At 44.6% G+C, this 16,411-nt stretch overlaps 1 protein-coding gene across 2 annotated transcripts in view; it reads right to left on the bottom strand.

Moving 5' to 3' along the window:
* LOC132820375 (oligophrenin-1-like) overlaps nt 1–16,411 on the bottom strand; it is a 210,197-nt gene that overhangs the window by 73,589 nt on the left and 120,197 nt on the right. For both annotated transcript variants that reach the window (XM_060832441.1, XM_060832442.1), the window contains exons 12-16: nt 9,505–9,538; nt 9,331–9,393; nt 8,237–8,311; nt 6,471–6,555; nt 1,153–1,211 (exon numbers count right to left, since the gene is read on the bottom strand). In XM_060832441.1, the coding sequence (XP_060688424.1) occupies nt 1,153–1,211; nt 6,471–6,555; nt 8,237–8,311; nt 9,331–9,393; nt 9,505–9,538 (316 nt within the window). The remainder of the gene's footprint in view (nt 1–1,152; nt 1,212–6,470; nt 6,556–8,236; nt 8,312–9,330; nt 9,394–9,504; nt 9,539–16,411) is intronic.

The following is a 16,411-nucleotide window of genomic DNA, read 5'->3' as shown; positions in this document are numbered from 1 at the left end:
GGAAGCAGATTTAGGATCGAGTTGAGAAGGAACTTCTTCACCCAAAGAGATGTGAATCTGTTGAATTCCACAACCCAGTGAAGTAGTTGAGGCTACTCCATTGAATGTTTTTAAAGCAAAGACAGATTTTTGAACAGTAAATGAATTACGGGTTATGGTAAGGGAGTGGGTAAGTGAAGCTGAGTCCATGAAAAGGTCAGCCATAATCTTATTGAATAGTGGAGCAGGCTTGAGGGGCCAGATGGCCTACTCCTGCTCCTACTACTTATGTTCTTATTCAGGATTTTCTTGTCTGTCCAACTCAGGTCTACACTGGGTGGCAACGTTCAAAAAATATATTGTTTGTTAGATTGCTCATGACTGCTAAGCCAGCATCTATTGTCCATGCCTAATTGCCCTTGAGAAGGTGATGGTGGTGGGTGTTGGTGGTGCAAATTAACACGTTCGCTCAGTCATTTAATTCATTCACAAGATGAGGGCATTGCTGACTCATTTTGTCCATCCTTAATTGCCCAGAGGCCACTTAAAAGTCAACTGTATTGCTGTGGGTATAACGTCACAAGTAGGGCAGACCAGGTAAGGATGACAGTAAGGTTATCCTAAATGACATGAGTGAACAGAAAAGGTTTTTTTCCCCAAAATGTGACATTGGAATAGTCAGACTCTGAATTCCAGAATTTACTTGAAATCATCTGCCATGGCGGGATTCAAACCCAGGTCCACAGAACATTATCTCAATTAACAGTCCATGACAATACCACTCAGCCATCGCCTCCCTTGAATGGAGTTAGTAACCTCATTGTTGCGTACCCAGAATTACACATAGGCCAAACTGGTAAGCATAGCAGACTTCATTCCCCAAACTGCATTGTTCAGCCAATGGGTTTTAACCAAAACCTAGTAGTTTCATCATTACTCATCCCCCACATTTTATTCCTGGTCCATTTAACTGAGTTGACATTTCACAGCTACAGTGAAGGGATTTGAATTCCTGTGTCTGGATCACTGATTACCAGTGCAGTTGCAATGAACACTATGATATTATTCCTGTTCCCCACAAACCCCATATACCCATAAGACCCATATACTAAGTGAAGCACTCGGAGAGAGATATCGTCAGAGCTGAACAAGAACAAAAGCCAACACACTTACTGGAGGCAGAGACAAGTTCTCTATGGAGCTTGTAAGTCATCACTGGCTCTTCAAGATTCCTGCATTGAGCAGAGTAAAATTTCATTTATCATTTAGTGTAAAACAGAGCCTTACCTTTATAAAGGAACAGAAGTATTAGGAGAAATATTACAAAAAATTCAAATTTATCCTTGTATCCAGCTGTAAGACATGCTTAATGGGGGAGAAAGGAATAAATTAAATTTTGCATCATTTCTCCTGAAGACACAATCAAAATGTTCAAACTCAAAGCACTTTTTTGTTTAGAAAAGGCAAAAAGAAAACTATAATTTCATTGTTTGCAAAACTCGGCATGAACAAATAAGGAATCTGGATGTCTTGGGTACCATTAGATGAGTAAATGCATCATTGGAAATGTGTCAAGTCATGAACTAGCCCATATGTCGGGACAAACCGAAGAATGAAATCGAGGTTCTTGCATCAAGGTATGAACTAAGTGTTTAACAGAAACTCAGCGGAGTACACTGTAGGTACTCAGTTTTGTTATGACTCCATTGGGGAGATTGTGGTGATAAATTGAGCTCCCACTGTTCCTCAAACCATTACAAAATGTGCAAATAGCTAATTTCAATCACCAAGGTGATCAATTTGCCTAACTTACTGCTATTCATGACAAATAATTCACAATAGATTTTGTCATTAAAAGACAAAAAAAAATAAACAAACTTATTCCTTAACAAATGGTTAAAAAGAATATTAATTTGTTACTGTACTGCTCAAACTATACTCTTCTAACATACGCCCCAAACACATTCATTCATGAAAATACCAGTTTGACCACAGATCCCAAGTTACAGAGTCATTTATCATTTCTTTTAATTGCTAAAATTAAATGTTGTCTACAGAATGACAGTCGATCTTCAATTCCATAGCCAATCAGTTGACCCAAGGACTTTGTTTTGTGCTAGAAATCTCTCTTTTCAGTGTCTAGATTTTAGACTTTGTTTTTCCGCTTGCACACAGAGAGAGATGTTCCTCGTTTGCAAACTTTGATGTCTCTGGGCTGCACAGCACTCGCAGATGTAGAACAAACTGGAGCTGGACCAATCAGAAGGCTGTCGCCAGGAAGTCCCTCCTCAACTCAAAAGATTCCTGGTTTTAATTTGTTTTAAAAAAAAATCCACCTAACTGCTCTGAAAGTAACATCATGTGTATATCTTAGCTTTACACCTTACAAACCCAACTAATCTTCAATTTGCTGAAAAAAAAACTTAATATATTTTAGTTATACAGCAGTATCTAACTTACATTTTCCAGTTTATGGTCTCAAAAGAAAAATATGTGGGGTCCCTTACAGTTTGGATACTTTGAACGTGAAGTAGCTGACACACCATAAGCTGTCCTAGATGAGCCTTTAATGGGCATACTTGCATTGAATGCTGTTCAAAGAAGGAATACTCTATTGACTCCCGGGATGAAAGGGGGTTTTTATAGAGGACTATGGGGTATGTTTTAGAATAAGGAGAGATGAGAAAGAATTTCTTTGCCTAATGCATCATTATTCTTTCAAATTCTCTAATCCAGAGCACAGTGGACACTGTCTTTGACTATATTCAAGGCTGCACTAATCAGATTCTTGATCCACAACTGAGTCAATGAGAAGGGGCAACAGCCAGGAAAATAAAGTTGAAACCAAATTTTGGCTTCAACTTAAGTTATGGTTAGTGTCAGGTTTAAATGAACTTAAATGGAAAATGCATATGTTGCAAATAATTTTTCATGGTCAACTCAAGAAACAGGTCAAAACAGATTTGGAAGGAGTAATAGGAATGCAGGGTACTGGGCTAATCGTAAGATTCTTGATAATGAACTTGAGCAGAGATACTTCTGTGTCCTGGTAAATAAATCCTTGAAAGTTGCCACCCAGGTCGATAGGGTGTGGGTAAGAAGGCATACGGTGTGTGAGCTTGTACTAGTAGAGGGATTGAGTTTCAGAACCATGAGGTCATGCTGCAGCTGTAGCTGTACAAAACTCTAGTGCAGCCGCACTTGGAGTATTGTGTACAGTTCTGGTCACTGCATTATAGGAAGGATGTGGAATCTTTGGAAAGAGTTCAGAGGAGATTTACTAGGATGTTACCTGGTATGGGAGGGGAGGTCTAATGAGGAAAGGCTGAGGGACTTGAGGCTGTTTTTGTTACAGAGAAGAAGGTTGAGAGGTGACTTAATTAATTGAGACATATAAGATAATCAAAGGGTTAGATAGAGTGGACAGTGAAAGCCTATTTCCTTGGATAGTGATGGCGAGCATGAGGGGACATTCTTCTATAATGTGATGGTTGTATTCTTGTTCAACCTCGCATTATAAAAAAATCACACTTTAAAAACAGCACTTAATGGGTCGGTGCTGTAATCGCCAACACGCGTTTAAAAGTTCACACTTTAGAAGCTGCATCTCCAATTCATCAACCACGTTACAGCGGATTTATGTTGTTAAAACCTGTGTTATAGCAAAATGACCTGAGCATGTAATGAGGTAACTGCAGCGTTTCCAACACCCAGACAAAATGGGAGCTCCACCTACTCAGAGGGAGACACTGAGGTGGTATCTCATCACTCACCATTGTTTGGCAAGTTAACTTTGATTAGCTAAGGTTTAGATTACTTACAGTGTGGAAACAGGCTCTTCAGCCCAACAAGTCCACACTGACCCGCCAAAGCGCAACCCACCCATACCCCTACATTTATCCCTTATCTAACACTACAGGCAATTTAGCATGGCCAATTCACCTGACCCGCATATCTTTGGACTGTAGGAGGAAACCGGAGCACCTGGTGGAAACCCACGCAGACACGGGGAAGATGTGCAAACTCCACACAGTCAGTCGCCTGAGGTGGGAATTGAACCAGGATCTCTGGCGCTATGAGGCAGCAATGCTAACCACTGTGCCACCATGCCGCCCTCATGGTGTTGCCATGGTGAAAGCAACAGGAAGCAGTAGACTCCCCCCAACTCCCAGATAATTCAAAATAAGTTCAAAACTTGAACATATGCCTTTAGACTGCAGAGAAGAGCATCTGTCACTTCTAGGAAGCCATATTACAAGCTTAACTCATCATCTCAGTTTGGTTGTTAGCATAGCCATTAGCACACTCATATTGTTCAACAATATCATCCATAATTAGTTCATGCCTTTCCACCAGTATCAAGCGGCAAATGGCAGGACATCGATCATGACCGAGGATGGAAATGGCATCTGGAGTTTCAGAGAGCTAGCTTACACCTGAATCCAAGATCAAAAATATTTTTTGGAAGCCTCCACGAAAGCTCTCAGTACCTTCAGTTGTATTTCATCAGAGACTTAGGGATTTTCACCTATGTTTAGCTATTTATTTAGAGCTGTCCCTAATGAAGTCTGCTCAGGAGCACATTTTTAAACAGAAATCAAAATACTCGAGCTTCCATAGTTCTGTACACACCCTGCCCAGGCACCTTTGGAATGACTCACCCCACTCCTACTAACCCCTGCACTGCTTAACAGTGGGGAAGACAGAAGGGAATAAAGTAGATGACAGATTTGTTCAGAAGTACTGAAAGTTACAAATCAGGGCCGAATCTTGAGGGAGATGTCTTTGGTTTGTGTTGAGAGAAGGTGAGGAGTACACATCGCCACTCAGGCTCACTGCATCCACACTGGAGCAAGACACAATTTTTAAAGGCTGCAGCTGAAGGCAGGAGTTCAATTGCAGCCTTAGGTGCCGGTCTGTGTGGAGTTTGCACATTTTCCAGTGTCTGTGTGGGCTTCCTCCACATACTCCGGTTTTCTCCCACAGTCCAAAGATATGCCGTTTAGGACTGGCCATGCTGAATTGCCCTGTAGTGTATAGGATGTACAGGCTAGGTGGATGAGCCACGAGACTGCATCCAATCGGCATTTGACACACGCTGAAGAGAGATGTTGCTGAAGCTTTTTGTTTTGCACTCATCAGGACAAACACAAGAATACCAAGATACAGTAGGTGGCTGGATCGGAGGTTGGGGAATGCTCTTTGGAGAGTTGGTGCAGACTTGACGGGCCAAATAGCCTCTTTCCACTCTGTAGGGATTCAATGATTCTAAGGCTGCAGTTTCCAGTACAGTCAACTGAGTGTACGCCTCCTCGAATGCTGACTGAAAGATCCAGGCCTCCACTTGTTTATAAGCAACACCTTGAGATTATGCTTTAGGAAAGACATGCACATACAGCAAGGCTCACGAAATATAGCCAACTACTGGAGGCAAGTGCATTTTGAAAACAGGGAGAACAAAATCTGCCTTTTAAAAGTTACATCAACGAGGAGTTTCTCTTTCTTTCATAATAAAGCTCGGCAAAGGATGATGATCTGGACTATGTTTGCTGACGGTACCTTGCAAAATGGACTGGTTACACATACTAAAAAAGAATAAAGTTTGTTATGGGGAGTGCAATTTTTTTTATATAAAAAGTGGGCGTGGAGTTCCTATTCCTTGGATGCTGCCTAACCTGCTGTGCTTTAACCAGCAACACATTTTCAACTGTGGGGGTTGCTAGCCTAGCCAGTACTTATTGTCCATCCTGAATTGCCCCACAGAGAAGTTAAGAGTCAACCACATTGCAAGTAGGCCTGACGAGGTAAGGACAGCAGATTTCCTTCCCCAAAAAGGCTTTAGTGACCCAGATTTTTTAACGATAATTGACAGTGGTTACATGGTCCCATTTAGACTAGATGTTTTCAGTCTTTTTTTAAAAATTGAATTGAAATTTCACCATCTCCAATGGTGGGATTCAAACCCAATTAACCTGGGATTCTGGAGTACTAAACCAGGTCACATGACCACTCACTCACCCGAGGTGGTGGTGGAGGAGTGGCAACAACTGGGTAACTCTTTCAAAGAACCAGCACTAGCAGTTGGGACAGAATGGCCTCATTCAAGGAGTGAGCATTCTTAGAAATGTAACAGCCCAGCAATCTTTAAACTATTAACAAAAACCGGCAAAGATACCACACCCACACGTGCTACAAATGATGGATATTCACTGTCAGAAATGTGAAAACTTTTCACCCAGCGATAGACTCGGGTCTGGAATACAGTGCCTGGAAGTGGGTGTAGGCAGATAGTGTTGAGGCATTCAATGGAGCATTAGATGTCCTATTGACTAATGCCAATGTGCAGGGTTATGGAGAAAAGACAGGAGATTGGCACTAAGAAACAATGCTCAAACAGCCAGAGACACAAAGGGCTGAATGGCCTCATTTTGCACTCTAAGTAATTCTCTGTTCTGTAGACAGTATAATCCTGCACTCTGTGCCTCTCTTACCTGAGGTAGTGCTTCAGTGCACTGGTGATTGTTTTTGTTTCCCACTCAGAGCTCTGGAGATCAACATCACCAGGATGGTTTGGATCTAAAGGACGAAACATAAAAAGAAACTATAAATCGCAAAGTGTGGGTCATTATGAACCATTTAGGTAGCGCAAGGGCACTCTGCTTTTCTGTTTTTGCAGTACTCAAATTGCAGGAGATGAAGGAATTGCAAACAGGGAGAAAGCTCAGTGCACCACGTATTCCGCAGGGCTGAGATTCCTCATTGAGAGCGCTTCTCCATATTCTTATAAGACAATCCTATCACAAAATATGACCTAACCACCTTTATCCTGCTTACCTTTTTTTGTAACAAAAGGTTTTACTGCCCAATTTTCAACCATTCACACCTGAAGGTACTGACAACCCAGTAATGCTTCACTCAGACAGGCATTCCTTACATCAGTGCTGTGTGTGTCTGTACATGTAACTGCGTGTTTGTGCATGTATGCATATATGAATGTGCCTGTGTGTACAAACATGTGCATGCACACATGTGGATAACGTCTTCCCTTGCCTTGGTCAGTAATGGAATCAAGGGTTAGGGGGGGAAAGAGCAGGAAAGTGGACATGACGAATGTCAGATCAGCTTCGAAACTATTTATTAGCACAGCAGGCCAGAGGGGCCATCCTGCTCCTATTTCTTATGATCTTACATCAATACAATGTGGATCCACATCCCTCCACCACTGACAGCCATGTCATCAATCACCAAGGTCCAAAACTTCTATCCTCAGCCTCTCTCTCTATCCTTCTTAAATCTAGACTCTACAACCATATACCTGTTTTAATTTCTCCTAATTTCGCTCAATGTCAATTTTGTTTTGGCTAAAATGTCTGGTAACGTTCCCACGTGATATTAAAGATGGAACATAAATACAAGGTATTGGGTTGATAGATTACTACATTCTTCAATACAAGGCATCGTTCCTGCTTCTCATCCAGCTCTTTCTCACTGCCTTCCTTCCAAACTTCCAGACCCATTTTAAAAATAACTTATATAGACAAGGTACAGTGATCAAATGTTTAAAACATGAAATCAGAGGAAAGGGAAGAGTATGGAATGAATTAATGTTCACATTTATTTTTGAATAACTCTACATTCCATGATAAGACCAGACGAGATAGGAACAGGAGGCAGCTTTTAGGCCATTCAATAGGTTCATCGTGGATCCAACATTCCTCACATCCACTTTCCTGCTCTTTCCCATAACCTGACTGATCAAAAATCTCTGTTTCAGCCTTAAACATACACAAGGATGAAGACGACCAGTTTGAACCATTGGAAGATTTGAACAGTAAAGATCTCCAAGCCACTCAGGTCCTCTCCAATCCATCTGACAGCTCAAACATTGGATGGAGTTTGGGAACTTTAAACAGTGCATAGTTGGTAAAGGGACAGAGTCAGTGCCCCCTGCAGCACACAAACCAGTTGCAGCCGGAATCCAAGTCTGAATGCCTCAGTTGTTTACTTTCACTCTGGGAGAGTTGGAGTGGGAAATGGCAAAGCCCCATTCTGGGCACAGGACTCTGTACATAACATTCCTGAAACCTGTACATTACCAGTGTCTGGCACAGCGAGGGAACTTTACAAAAAGGAACCCAGATCAATAAGATTCTGATGTAAATCAGGGATGTTGTAGAACAAAAGGTGCAACAGTGATAACTGAGGAAAGGTCAGGGAGCAAAGACCAGTGGTCTCCTCATTAAGGTTATGGTCTCACCAAAATACTGAGTTAGTAGCTTCTGTACTTGGAGGTTGCTGCCAACAGTTCTGTAAACCCCTTCTGCGGTGATTCCTGCAAAAAGTAAACAGATCCAAATTTAATATGTTACTGAAACAGGGCCTCTCTCTTTCCTCAGGCAAGATGTTTTTGGGATCAAGGTCAAAAAAAAAGAAAATGTATAAAAGAAAAGAAAATAAATCCACTACCCCAGGCAGTGCAGGACAGAATGTGGGTGAATGTCTGGGGGAACAGAGTGTAAACTCAGCTGTTGAGAAAATGGGGTAAATGCATGTATGGGTTAGATGGGGAGCTGTAGGAGGAGACTGGGTTAAACTTCACCCAGTGGCTTACAGTAACAGAAATACAACACAAACTTGCTTAACACCAGGGGCAGCAAAAATTAGATTACATTAGCTTCCCTGCAGTGTGGAAACAGGCCCTTCGGCCCAACAAGTCCACACCGTGCCTCCAAAGAGTAACCCATCCAGACCCAGTTCCCTCTGATTAATGCACCTTACAGAATGGGCAATTTAGCATGGCCAATTCACCTAACCTGCACATCTTTGTACTTAGATTAGATTACTTACAGTGTGGAAACAGGCCCTTCGGCCCAACAAGTCCACACCGACCCGCCGAAGCGCAACCAACCCATACCCATACATTTACCCCATTACCTAACACTACGGGCAATTTAGCATGGCCAATTCACCTGACCCGCACATCTTTGGACTGTGGGAGGAAACCGGAGCACCCGGAGGAAACCCACGCAGACACAGGGAGAAGGTGCAAACTCCACACAGTCAGTCGCGTGAGGCAGGAATTGAACCCAGGTCTCTGGCGCTGTGAGGCAGCAGTGCTAACCACTGGGCCACTGTGGGAGGAAACCGGAGGAAACCCACACGGACATGAGGAGAATTAAAAACTCCACACAGGCAGTCCCTGGTGCTATGAGGTAGCAGTGCTAGCCACTGAGCCATCGTGCTGCCCAAATATGCTACCATATGGCTATAATGGCAGTGATACCATGAAAATCCAATGGGCACTGTTTGTTTAACTTGATTTGATTGGATCTTATTGACAATGGGACCTACCTTTGGTCTCCACCGCATTAATACATTTCTTCACAAACTTTAAGCCCAGATCATTCAGTTGCACTATGCAAGAGAAGAATTAAAACAAGTGAGATTAATGATTGCGTTGCATGTCCAATTGCCAGCACAGATCAAAATGGCCTGGCAAAGCAAACTAGAAAATAAAAAACTTACTTTGCTCTGGTTTCGCATTGGGTGTGATGTAGATCTGAAATTCAAAAACAAGAGAGAGTCAATAGCCAGTTAATTCAGGAAAGATTACCCTTCAGCACATTAATATCTCCCAATACAAAATATACCATCTTGGATCAGGAAATGGGGAGCTTGCAAAAACCAGAGGTTGTCCGAGTTTCTGAAGCCTCAGTTTGGACAGTGAGTGTTGTGTGACTGTGGGGGGGCATCTATCTTCACATGAAAACCCTTCCAGTTTGGATCAGTGTAGCAGTGAAGAAGATGTCACCAATCGAAGAACTCCAAGACCATTCCCACCTGTCACTAAATAACCCACCAACTGAGACCAAAGAGCAACTACAGTAGGCAATGCAGTCTCCTTGAATCTGGGTCACAGCGCAAGAGTGGAAGTGTTGAATCTCATGATAAAAAGCAGCTATTGAGTGCAGATGGACAGAAACATAGACAGAATCACCAAGACACCTTCAACAGCACCTTCTAAACAAGGGCAGCAGATACATAGGAACCACCACCTGCAAGTTGCCCTCCAAGTCACACCATCTGGAGGTGGACATTTATCACCGTTCCAGGATCAAAATCCTGGAATTCCCTCCTTCATGGCATTGCAGATGTCCCAACACCACATGGACTGCATTGGTTCGAATAGATAGCTCTCCTTCCAAAGAGACACTGGCCCACCCAGAGGCTCTAGCATCCTAATTCATTTTTTAAAATCTACCATTACTACACAGAACATCCCAGAGGTGATGAAACCAACAAAAAGAATTAAAAGCTAGAATGAGACTATGCCTTTGCACAGCCAGAGAAATTTTTAATTCACTTTCATAACCAACTTTTAAACAACAGTCAATTTGATTGCAAAGTCCCACAAAGTTCAGTCGGCTTTCAGTATTCGTTGAGGAAAGAGCAGGTGCCGAAACACAGGCAGCTGACCGGTTGGTCTTTGACATGACATGGGGTCTTTCACACTCACCTGGAGAGATGAACAAGCCTTTGATTTAACCCCACATTCAAATACCTCACTTCCACCAAGGCAACACTCCTGAGTGTCCAGTGGCTGCTACTGGATCCAAACAAATCTTTTCGCTTGTGTTATAATAGAAACATTACTACACCCACCCACCACAGCAGTAAACTGCATGAATCTGTGAAACCAGGTGAAAGGTCAATGCAATATGCATAAGTTTGAATGAATTACCACCACAGCCCTATTTAAAAAACTGACCAACAAGGAAAAAAATTGGCTGGTGCGTCAGCTGCAGACTTGGCGAGAGTTGTCACCACAGTGAGAAACCATGAATAGCAAAATCTCAGAGAATCTGCCATCAAATAGATCAATCATGGCTCTAACCTCAGCACTTCAACCCTGTTCAATAGCTTGGTGTCTGTGTATGGAGTGGGTGGAGGTATTTGTTGACTAAACTGAGCAATCAAACCGTGTGCAGAAGATTGGCAGTAGTCAGTTTCCACACTATCAAGACTGATTCCTTATTGGACAGAATACAAACATTTCATTGAGCTTTTCCAACTGTTCCATTAGGGCAGAGGGCCAGAAGTCCCACCATCCCGCTCATCTGCAAAAGAGATTCTTCTGTGTCATAGTGTCTTAGTAATAGAAAGCTGAATTTCTTTTTTTTTAAAAAAGAGACCCTGTTTCAGGCCAACATTCCACATCAGAGACATATACTAGAAATCAATCACAGTTTGGTAACCAGCACACTAACGCTTTCTCTTCGAATTTTTATTTTTTTGAGTTAAATCCAGAGGCAATGTGTTTCCAGTGAAGTGAAGAACTCAGGCAAGATGCTGTCATGAGGCCTACTTTAGGTTTTAATGGGCTGTTAATATTGGATTGCAAAGAAGCATTTTTGATTAAATGTTCTTGGCAGTGCACGATGTGACTGGATTTATGACAGCACCAACGCCCCTACAACAACCACCTCTGCTCAGACAGGGTGAGCAACAGGTGGCACATAAATGCAAGTTGGTCTCCTTTTTTCTCAGAGGCGGTGAGTGAAAGTGGTGGGATGTGCAAGACAGTGAGGAAAGAAATATAAAATCACCACTTTGAATTCATTCTCAGCGTGTGGGTGTCACTGACTGGACCAGCATTCACTGCCCATCCCTAATTACCTGGAGGGCAGATGAGAGTCAACCACATCACCGTGGTACTGGAGTCACATGTAGGCCAGGTAAGGACTGCAGTTTCCTTCCCTAAAGGACATTAGTGAACCAAACGGGTCTTCTGCACAATCAGCAATGGTTGTCTCGTCATCAGTAGATTCTTAACTCCAGATACTTTTTAAATCAAATTCAAATTTCACCATCTGCCGTGTCAGGATTCAAACCTGGGTCGCCAAAACATTAGCCGAGTTTGCATCGCCTTCCCCGATGTGCCATTTGAAAGGTAAAAGGCAGAAAATCAGCTCAGAAATATTAAGTTGGCATTATGCAGGAAAAGGAAGTGATGAGAGTATTTGAGCTTACAGAACCAGCAGGATACCAGTGTTGCTTCCTCTGGAAGGAGGCTTGCTGACCTGCAACCCAATCAGGTACTGGGTCAATGCCAGCCTCGCCCCAGGTTAAGGAGCCCATGGTTGTGGCGGGGTCAAGATTAGAGTGGGGCTGGAAAAGCACAGCAGGTCAGGCGGCATCCGAGGTGCAGGAAAATCAACGTTTCGGGCAAAAGCCTTTCATCAAGATCCAACGAAGACCACTGATGACCGGATCATCCGGTATTTAAAAACCAAAATAAATACTGGCCAGGATATCTGCTCCCTTTCCAAATGTAGGGTTTGCAGTGTCCACGGAATGATAGATGAGAAGATGATTTCAGGTCTCGTTTGAAAGATGGTCTGTGCCCCACGGGTCCTGATAAAGGGCTTTTGCCTGAAACGTCGATTTTCCTGCTCCTCGGATGCTGCCTGACCTGCGGTGCTTTTCCAGCACCACTCTGATCTAGATTCCGATTTCCAGCATCTGCTGTCCTCACTTTTGCCTGGTTGTGGCGGGAGAGATGTTGGTCACACCCGCAGCAGCGCCAACAGGTGGCAGCTGCCAGAACGGCACCGAAAGACCCTGCAAATCGTGGAACAAGCCACCCAGGAGGGAGGCGATTTGCGGGATACAGGTCACCTCCCCCCACCCCACCACCCTGAGGTCAGATCCTTCTGGCAGACAGAGCATCCCTTTGAAGGAGCACATCACACCCCTGCACCCACAACAAACCCCTCCTCCACCATTACCACCATCCATGCCCCATGGGACACAGACCACCTTTCAAACAAGACATTAAACCATCTTCTCATCTACCATCTTGAGTGGACACAGCAAATCGTACATTTGGAAAGGGAGCAGGTATCCTGGCCAATATTTATTCTGGTTTTAATACTGAATGATCCTGTCATCAGTGGTCTTTTTTGGATTCTTCCTGTGCGCAAATCACCTGATTTAATCCCTCTGGGACCCCACAGATGAGATTACAAATAGTTCCAAGGCTGAGGGACTCAAGTTGCAGTTGACTGGAGATGCTAACGGTGGGAGTGGGGGTGAGGGAGGTGTGGAGGATACAGCGAATAAACTCGGAGTTCAATATATTGGTTCTAATTCAGAACCAAGGCCTTCAGAGCTACTGAGTTTCTCTCCAGCTTTCTCGGACTCCAATTCCACAGTATTTTGCCTCAACGTTACAGGAGAGAACGAGGGGGAAATTTGGAGGCAATTTGATGGAGATACCCCAATTAAGGAGTTATCTGGATTGGAGGGTGGGGGAACTGCTCCCATTGGCACAGGGGTCAAGTACCAGAGGACACCAATGTCGGATGACTGGTAAAGGGGGAAAAACAGAGGAAAAACAAACAAATATTTTGGAATCTTGCCAGAACGGGCATGTTACTGTAGCTTTTCATTTTGTACTCCTTTAAAAATAAAAATGTCAAATGATCCCCAACAAAAGCATTTTTATGTAGCAAATGGTTAGTGCATTCCCAGATCCTAGCTGAAAATGTGTTGCTGGTTAAAGCACAGCAGGTTAGGCAGCATCTCAGGAATAGGGAATTCGACGTTTCGAGCATAAGCCCTTCATCAGGAATGAGAGAGAGTAGCCAAGCAGGCTAAGATAAAAGGTAGGGAGGAGGGACTTGGGGGAGGGGCGATGGAGGTGGGATAGGTGGAAGGAGGTCAAGGTGAGGGTGATAGGCCGGAGTGGGGTGGGGGGCGGAGAGGTCAGGAAGGCGATTGCAGGTTAGGAGGGCGGTGCTGAGTTGAGGGAACCGACTGAGACAAGGTGGGGGGAGGGGAAATGAGGAAACTGGAGAAATTTGAATTCATACCTTGTGGTTGGAGGGTTCCCAGGCGGAAGATGAGGCGCTCCTCCTCCAGCCGTCGTGTTGTTATGTTCTGCCGGTGGAGGAGTCCAAGGACCTGCATGTCCTCGGTGGAGTGGGAGGGGGAGTTAAAGTGTTGAGCCACGGGGTGGTTGGGTTGGTTGGTCCGGGCGGCCCAGAGGTGTTCTCTGAAGCGTTCCGCAAGTAAGCGGCCTGTCTCACCAATATAGAGGAGGCCACATCGGGTGCAGCGGATGCAATAGATGATGTGTGTGGAGGTACAGGTGAACTTGTGGCGGATATGGAAGGATCCCTTGGGGCCTTGGAGGGAAGTGAGTGTGGAGGTGTGGGCGCAAGTTTTACATTTCCTGCGGTTGCAGGGGAAGGTGCCGGGGGTGGAGGTTGGGTTGGTGGGGGGTGTGGATCTGACGAGGGATCTAACACCTCTGGGCCGCCCGGACCAACCAACCCAACTACCCCGTGGCTCAACACTTTAACTCCCCCTCCCACTCCACCGAGGACATGCAGGTCCTTGGACTCCTCCACCGGCAGAACATAACAACACGACGGCTGGAGGAGGAGCGCCTCATCTTCCGCCTGGGAACCCTCCAACCACAAGGGATGAATTCAGATTTCTCCAGTTTCCTCATTTCCCCTCCCCCCACCTTGTCTCAGTCGGTTCCCTCAACTCAGCACCGCCCTCCTAACCTGCAATCCTCTTCCTGACCTCTCCGCCCCCACCCCACTCCGGCCTATCACCCTCACCTTGACCTCCTTCCACCTATCCCACCTCCATCGCCCCTCCCCCTCGTCCCTCCTCCCTACCTTTTATCTTTGCCTGCTTGGCTACTCTCTCTCATTCCTGATGAAGGGCTTATGCTCGAAACGTCGAATTCCCTATTCCTGAGATGCTGCCTAACCTGCTGTGCTTTAACCAGCAACACATTTTCAGCTGTGATCTCCAGCATCTGCAGACCTCATTTTTTTACTCGCATCCCCAGATCCTGTCTGATTGAGCAACAGAATTAAGGCTTCAAGAGAAATAGACAAGAAACTAAAGAAGAAAGACCTGCAGAACAACGGAGCTGGGAACAGGTTGGAGATGTGGGAAGAGGAGAGTCACTCTTGAGTCAGAGACGACAGAGCAAACGGGCCCCTCAGACGTTGCAACATCTCTGTGACTCCGATTCCTGTGAATACACTGTACTCCAGAAGTGCAACTATAAAATGCTTGGTGACGTGGAGGGTGACTATGAAGCCAGGCTCCTGTTCCCAATGGCTGATTAGTAGCTGCTGGTGGAATATTCAGGCTTACAGAGGGTGGGCGGCATCTCCAGGGGGATTTTTAAAAAGCCAGATGTTGATCACCTGGACGAGAAGTGTAGGAGTGCTGGAATCTGGAGAACAGCTGTCTTTCTCCCCCACGCCCATCCCCATCCTGTGCTGTTCTGAGAGGGATGACTATGTTTGGCATTTACGATGATATAACACAGGCAATGCTGGCTGCAGCCACGTTCTCACTACGTACAGCTGCTTGCACTAATTAGGTCCAGTTCTCTCAGCCTCATTGTAAACTAATTCCTCTTGTCGTACACCATGACCACACCACACTGGAGTGCACTGTCAGGAAGGGGAGCACAGAGTTGAGGAAGAGCGAAGTTGCTCTGTTGGACCTGCACTCATTGAAATTTCCCCACAGACAGAGGGACAGACAGACGTATGACAAGACAGAGACACACTGCTAAATTAATAGAGTCATTGAGTTGTACAACATGCAAACAGATCCTTCGATTTAACCCAGTCAAGCCAGCCAGATATCTTAAATTAATCTAGTCCCTTTTTTTTAAGATTCCCTACAGTGTGGAAACAAGCCCTTTGGCCCAACCAGTCCACACTGACACTCTGAAGAGTAACCCACCCAAACCCATTTCCCTCTGACTAATGCTCCTAAAGCTATGGGCAATCCAGCACGGCCAACTCACCTGATCTGCACATCTTCAGACTGTGGGAGGAAACCGGAGCATCCAGAGGAAACCCACGCAGACACGAGGAGAATGTGCACCACTCTAACCCACACAGACAGTCACCTGTCAGCAGTTGGCTCATATCTCTCTAAACCCTTCCTGTTCATATACCCATCCAAATGCCTCTTAAATGTTGTAATTATACCAACCTCCACCACTTCCTCTGGCAGCTCAATGTCAGGTTACATTCTCCTTTAAGGAGTTTTAAATCAGGTGATGTTATCGTGAACAGTTTATCTAAACGACTATGAAGACAAATGTAAACAAATGCTGGTTCAAAAATGTAACCAGCATTAGAAGATGCCCTTTTCTCCAACAGAGACAGATACCAGTTTCATACAATGATGCTGAATCCACTGAAAAAATACAGCAAAATCGTCTGGTTCAGAATAGGGTTGCAGTGGCACAGCATGTGCAGCAGGTGGCAGCAGGTACCCACCTATCACCAAACAGAATGGCTCCAGCTCATTAATATGGAGAGAAAAAAATTAAAAGCAGATATTACTGAAAACTCAGTAGGTCCTTACATCTTGTTCAATG

This window comes from Hemiscyllium ocellatum, chromosome 11 (assembly GCF_020745735.1).
Source record: "Hemiscyllium ocellatum isolate sHemOce1 chromosome 11, sHemOce1.pat.X.cur, whole genome shotgun sequence".
Lineage (NCBI taxonomy): Eukaryota > Metazoa > Chordata > Chondrichthyes > Orectolobiformes > Hemiscylliidae > Hemiscyllium > Hemiscyllium ocellatum.
Note: the sequence above shows the minus strand (reverse complement) of the source record. Positions and strands in the feature narration are given on the sequence as shown.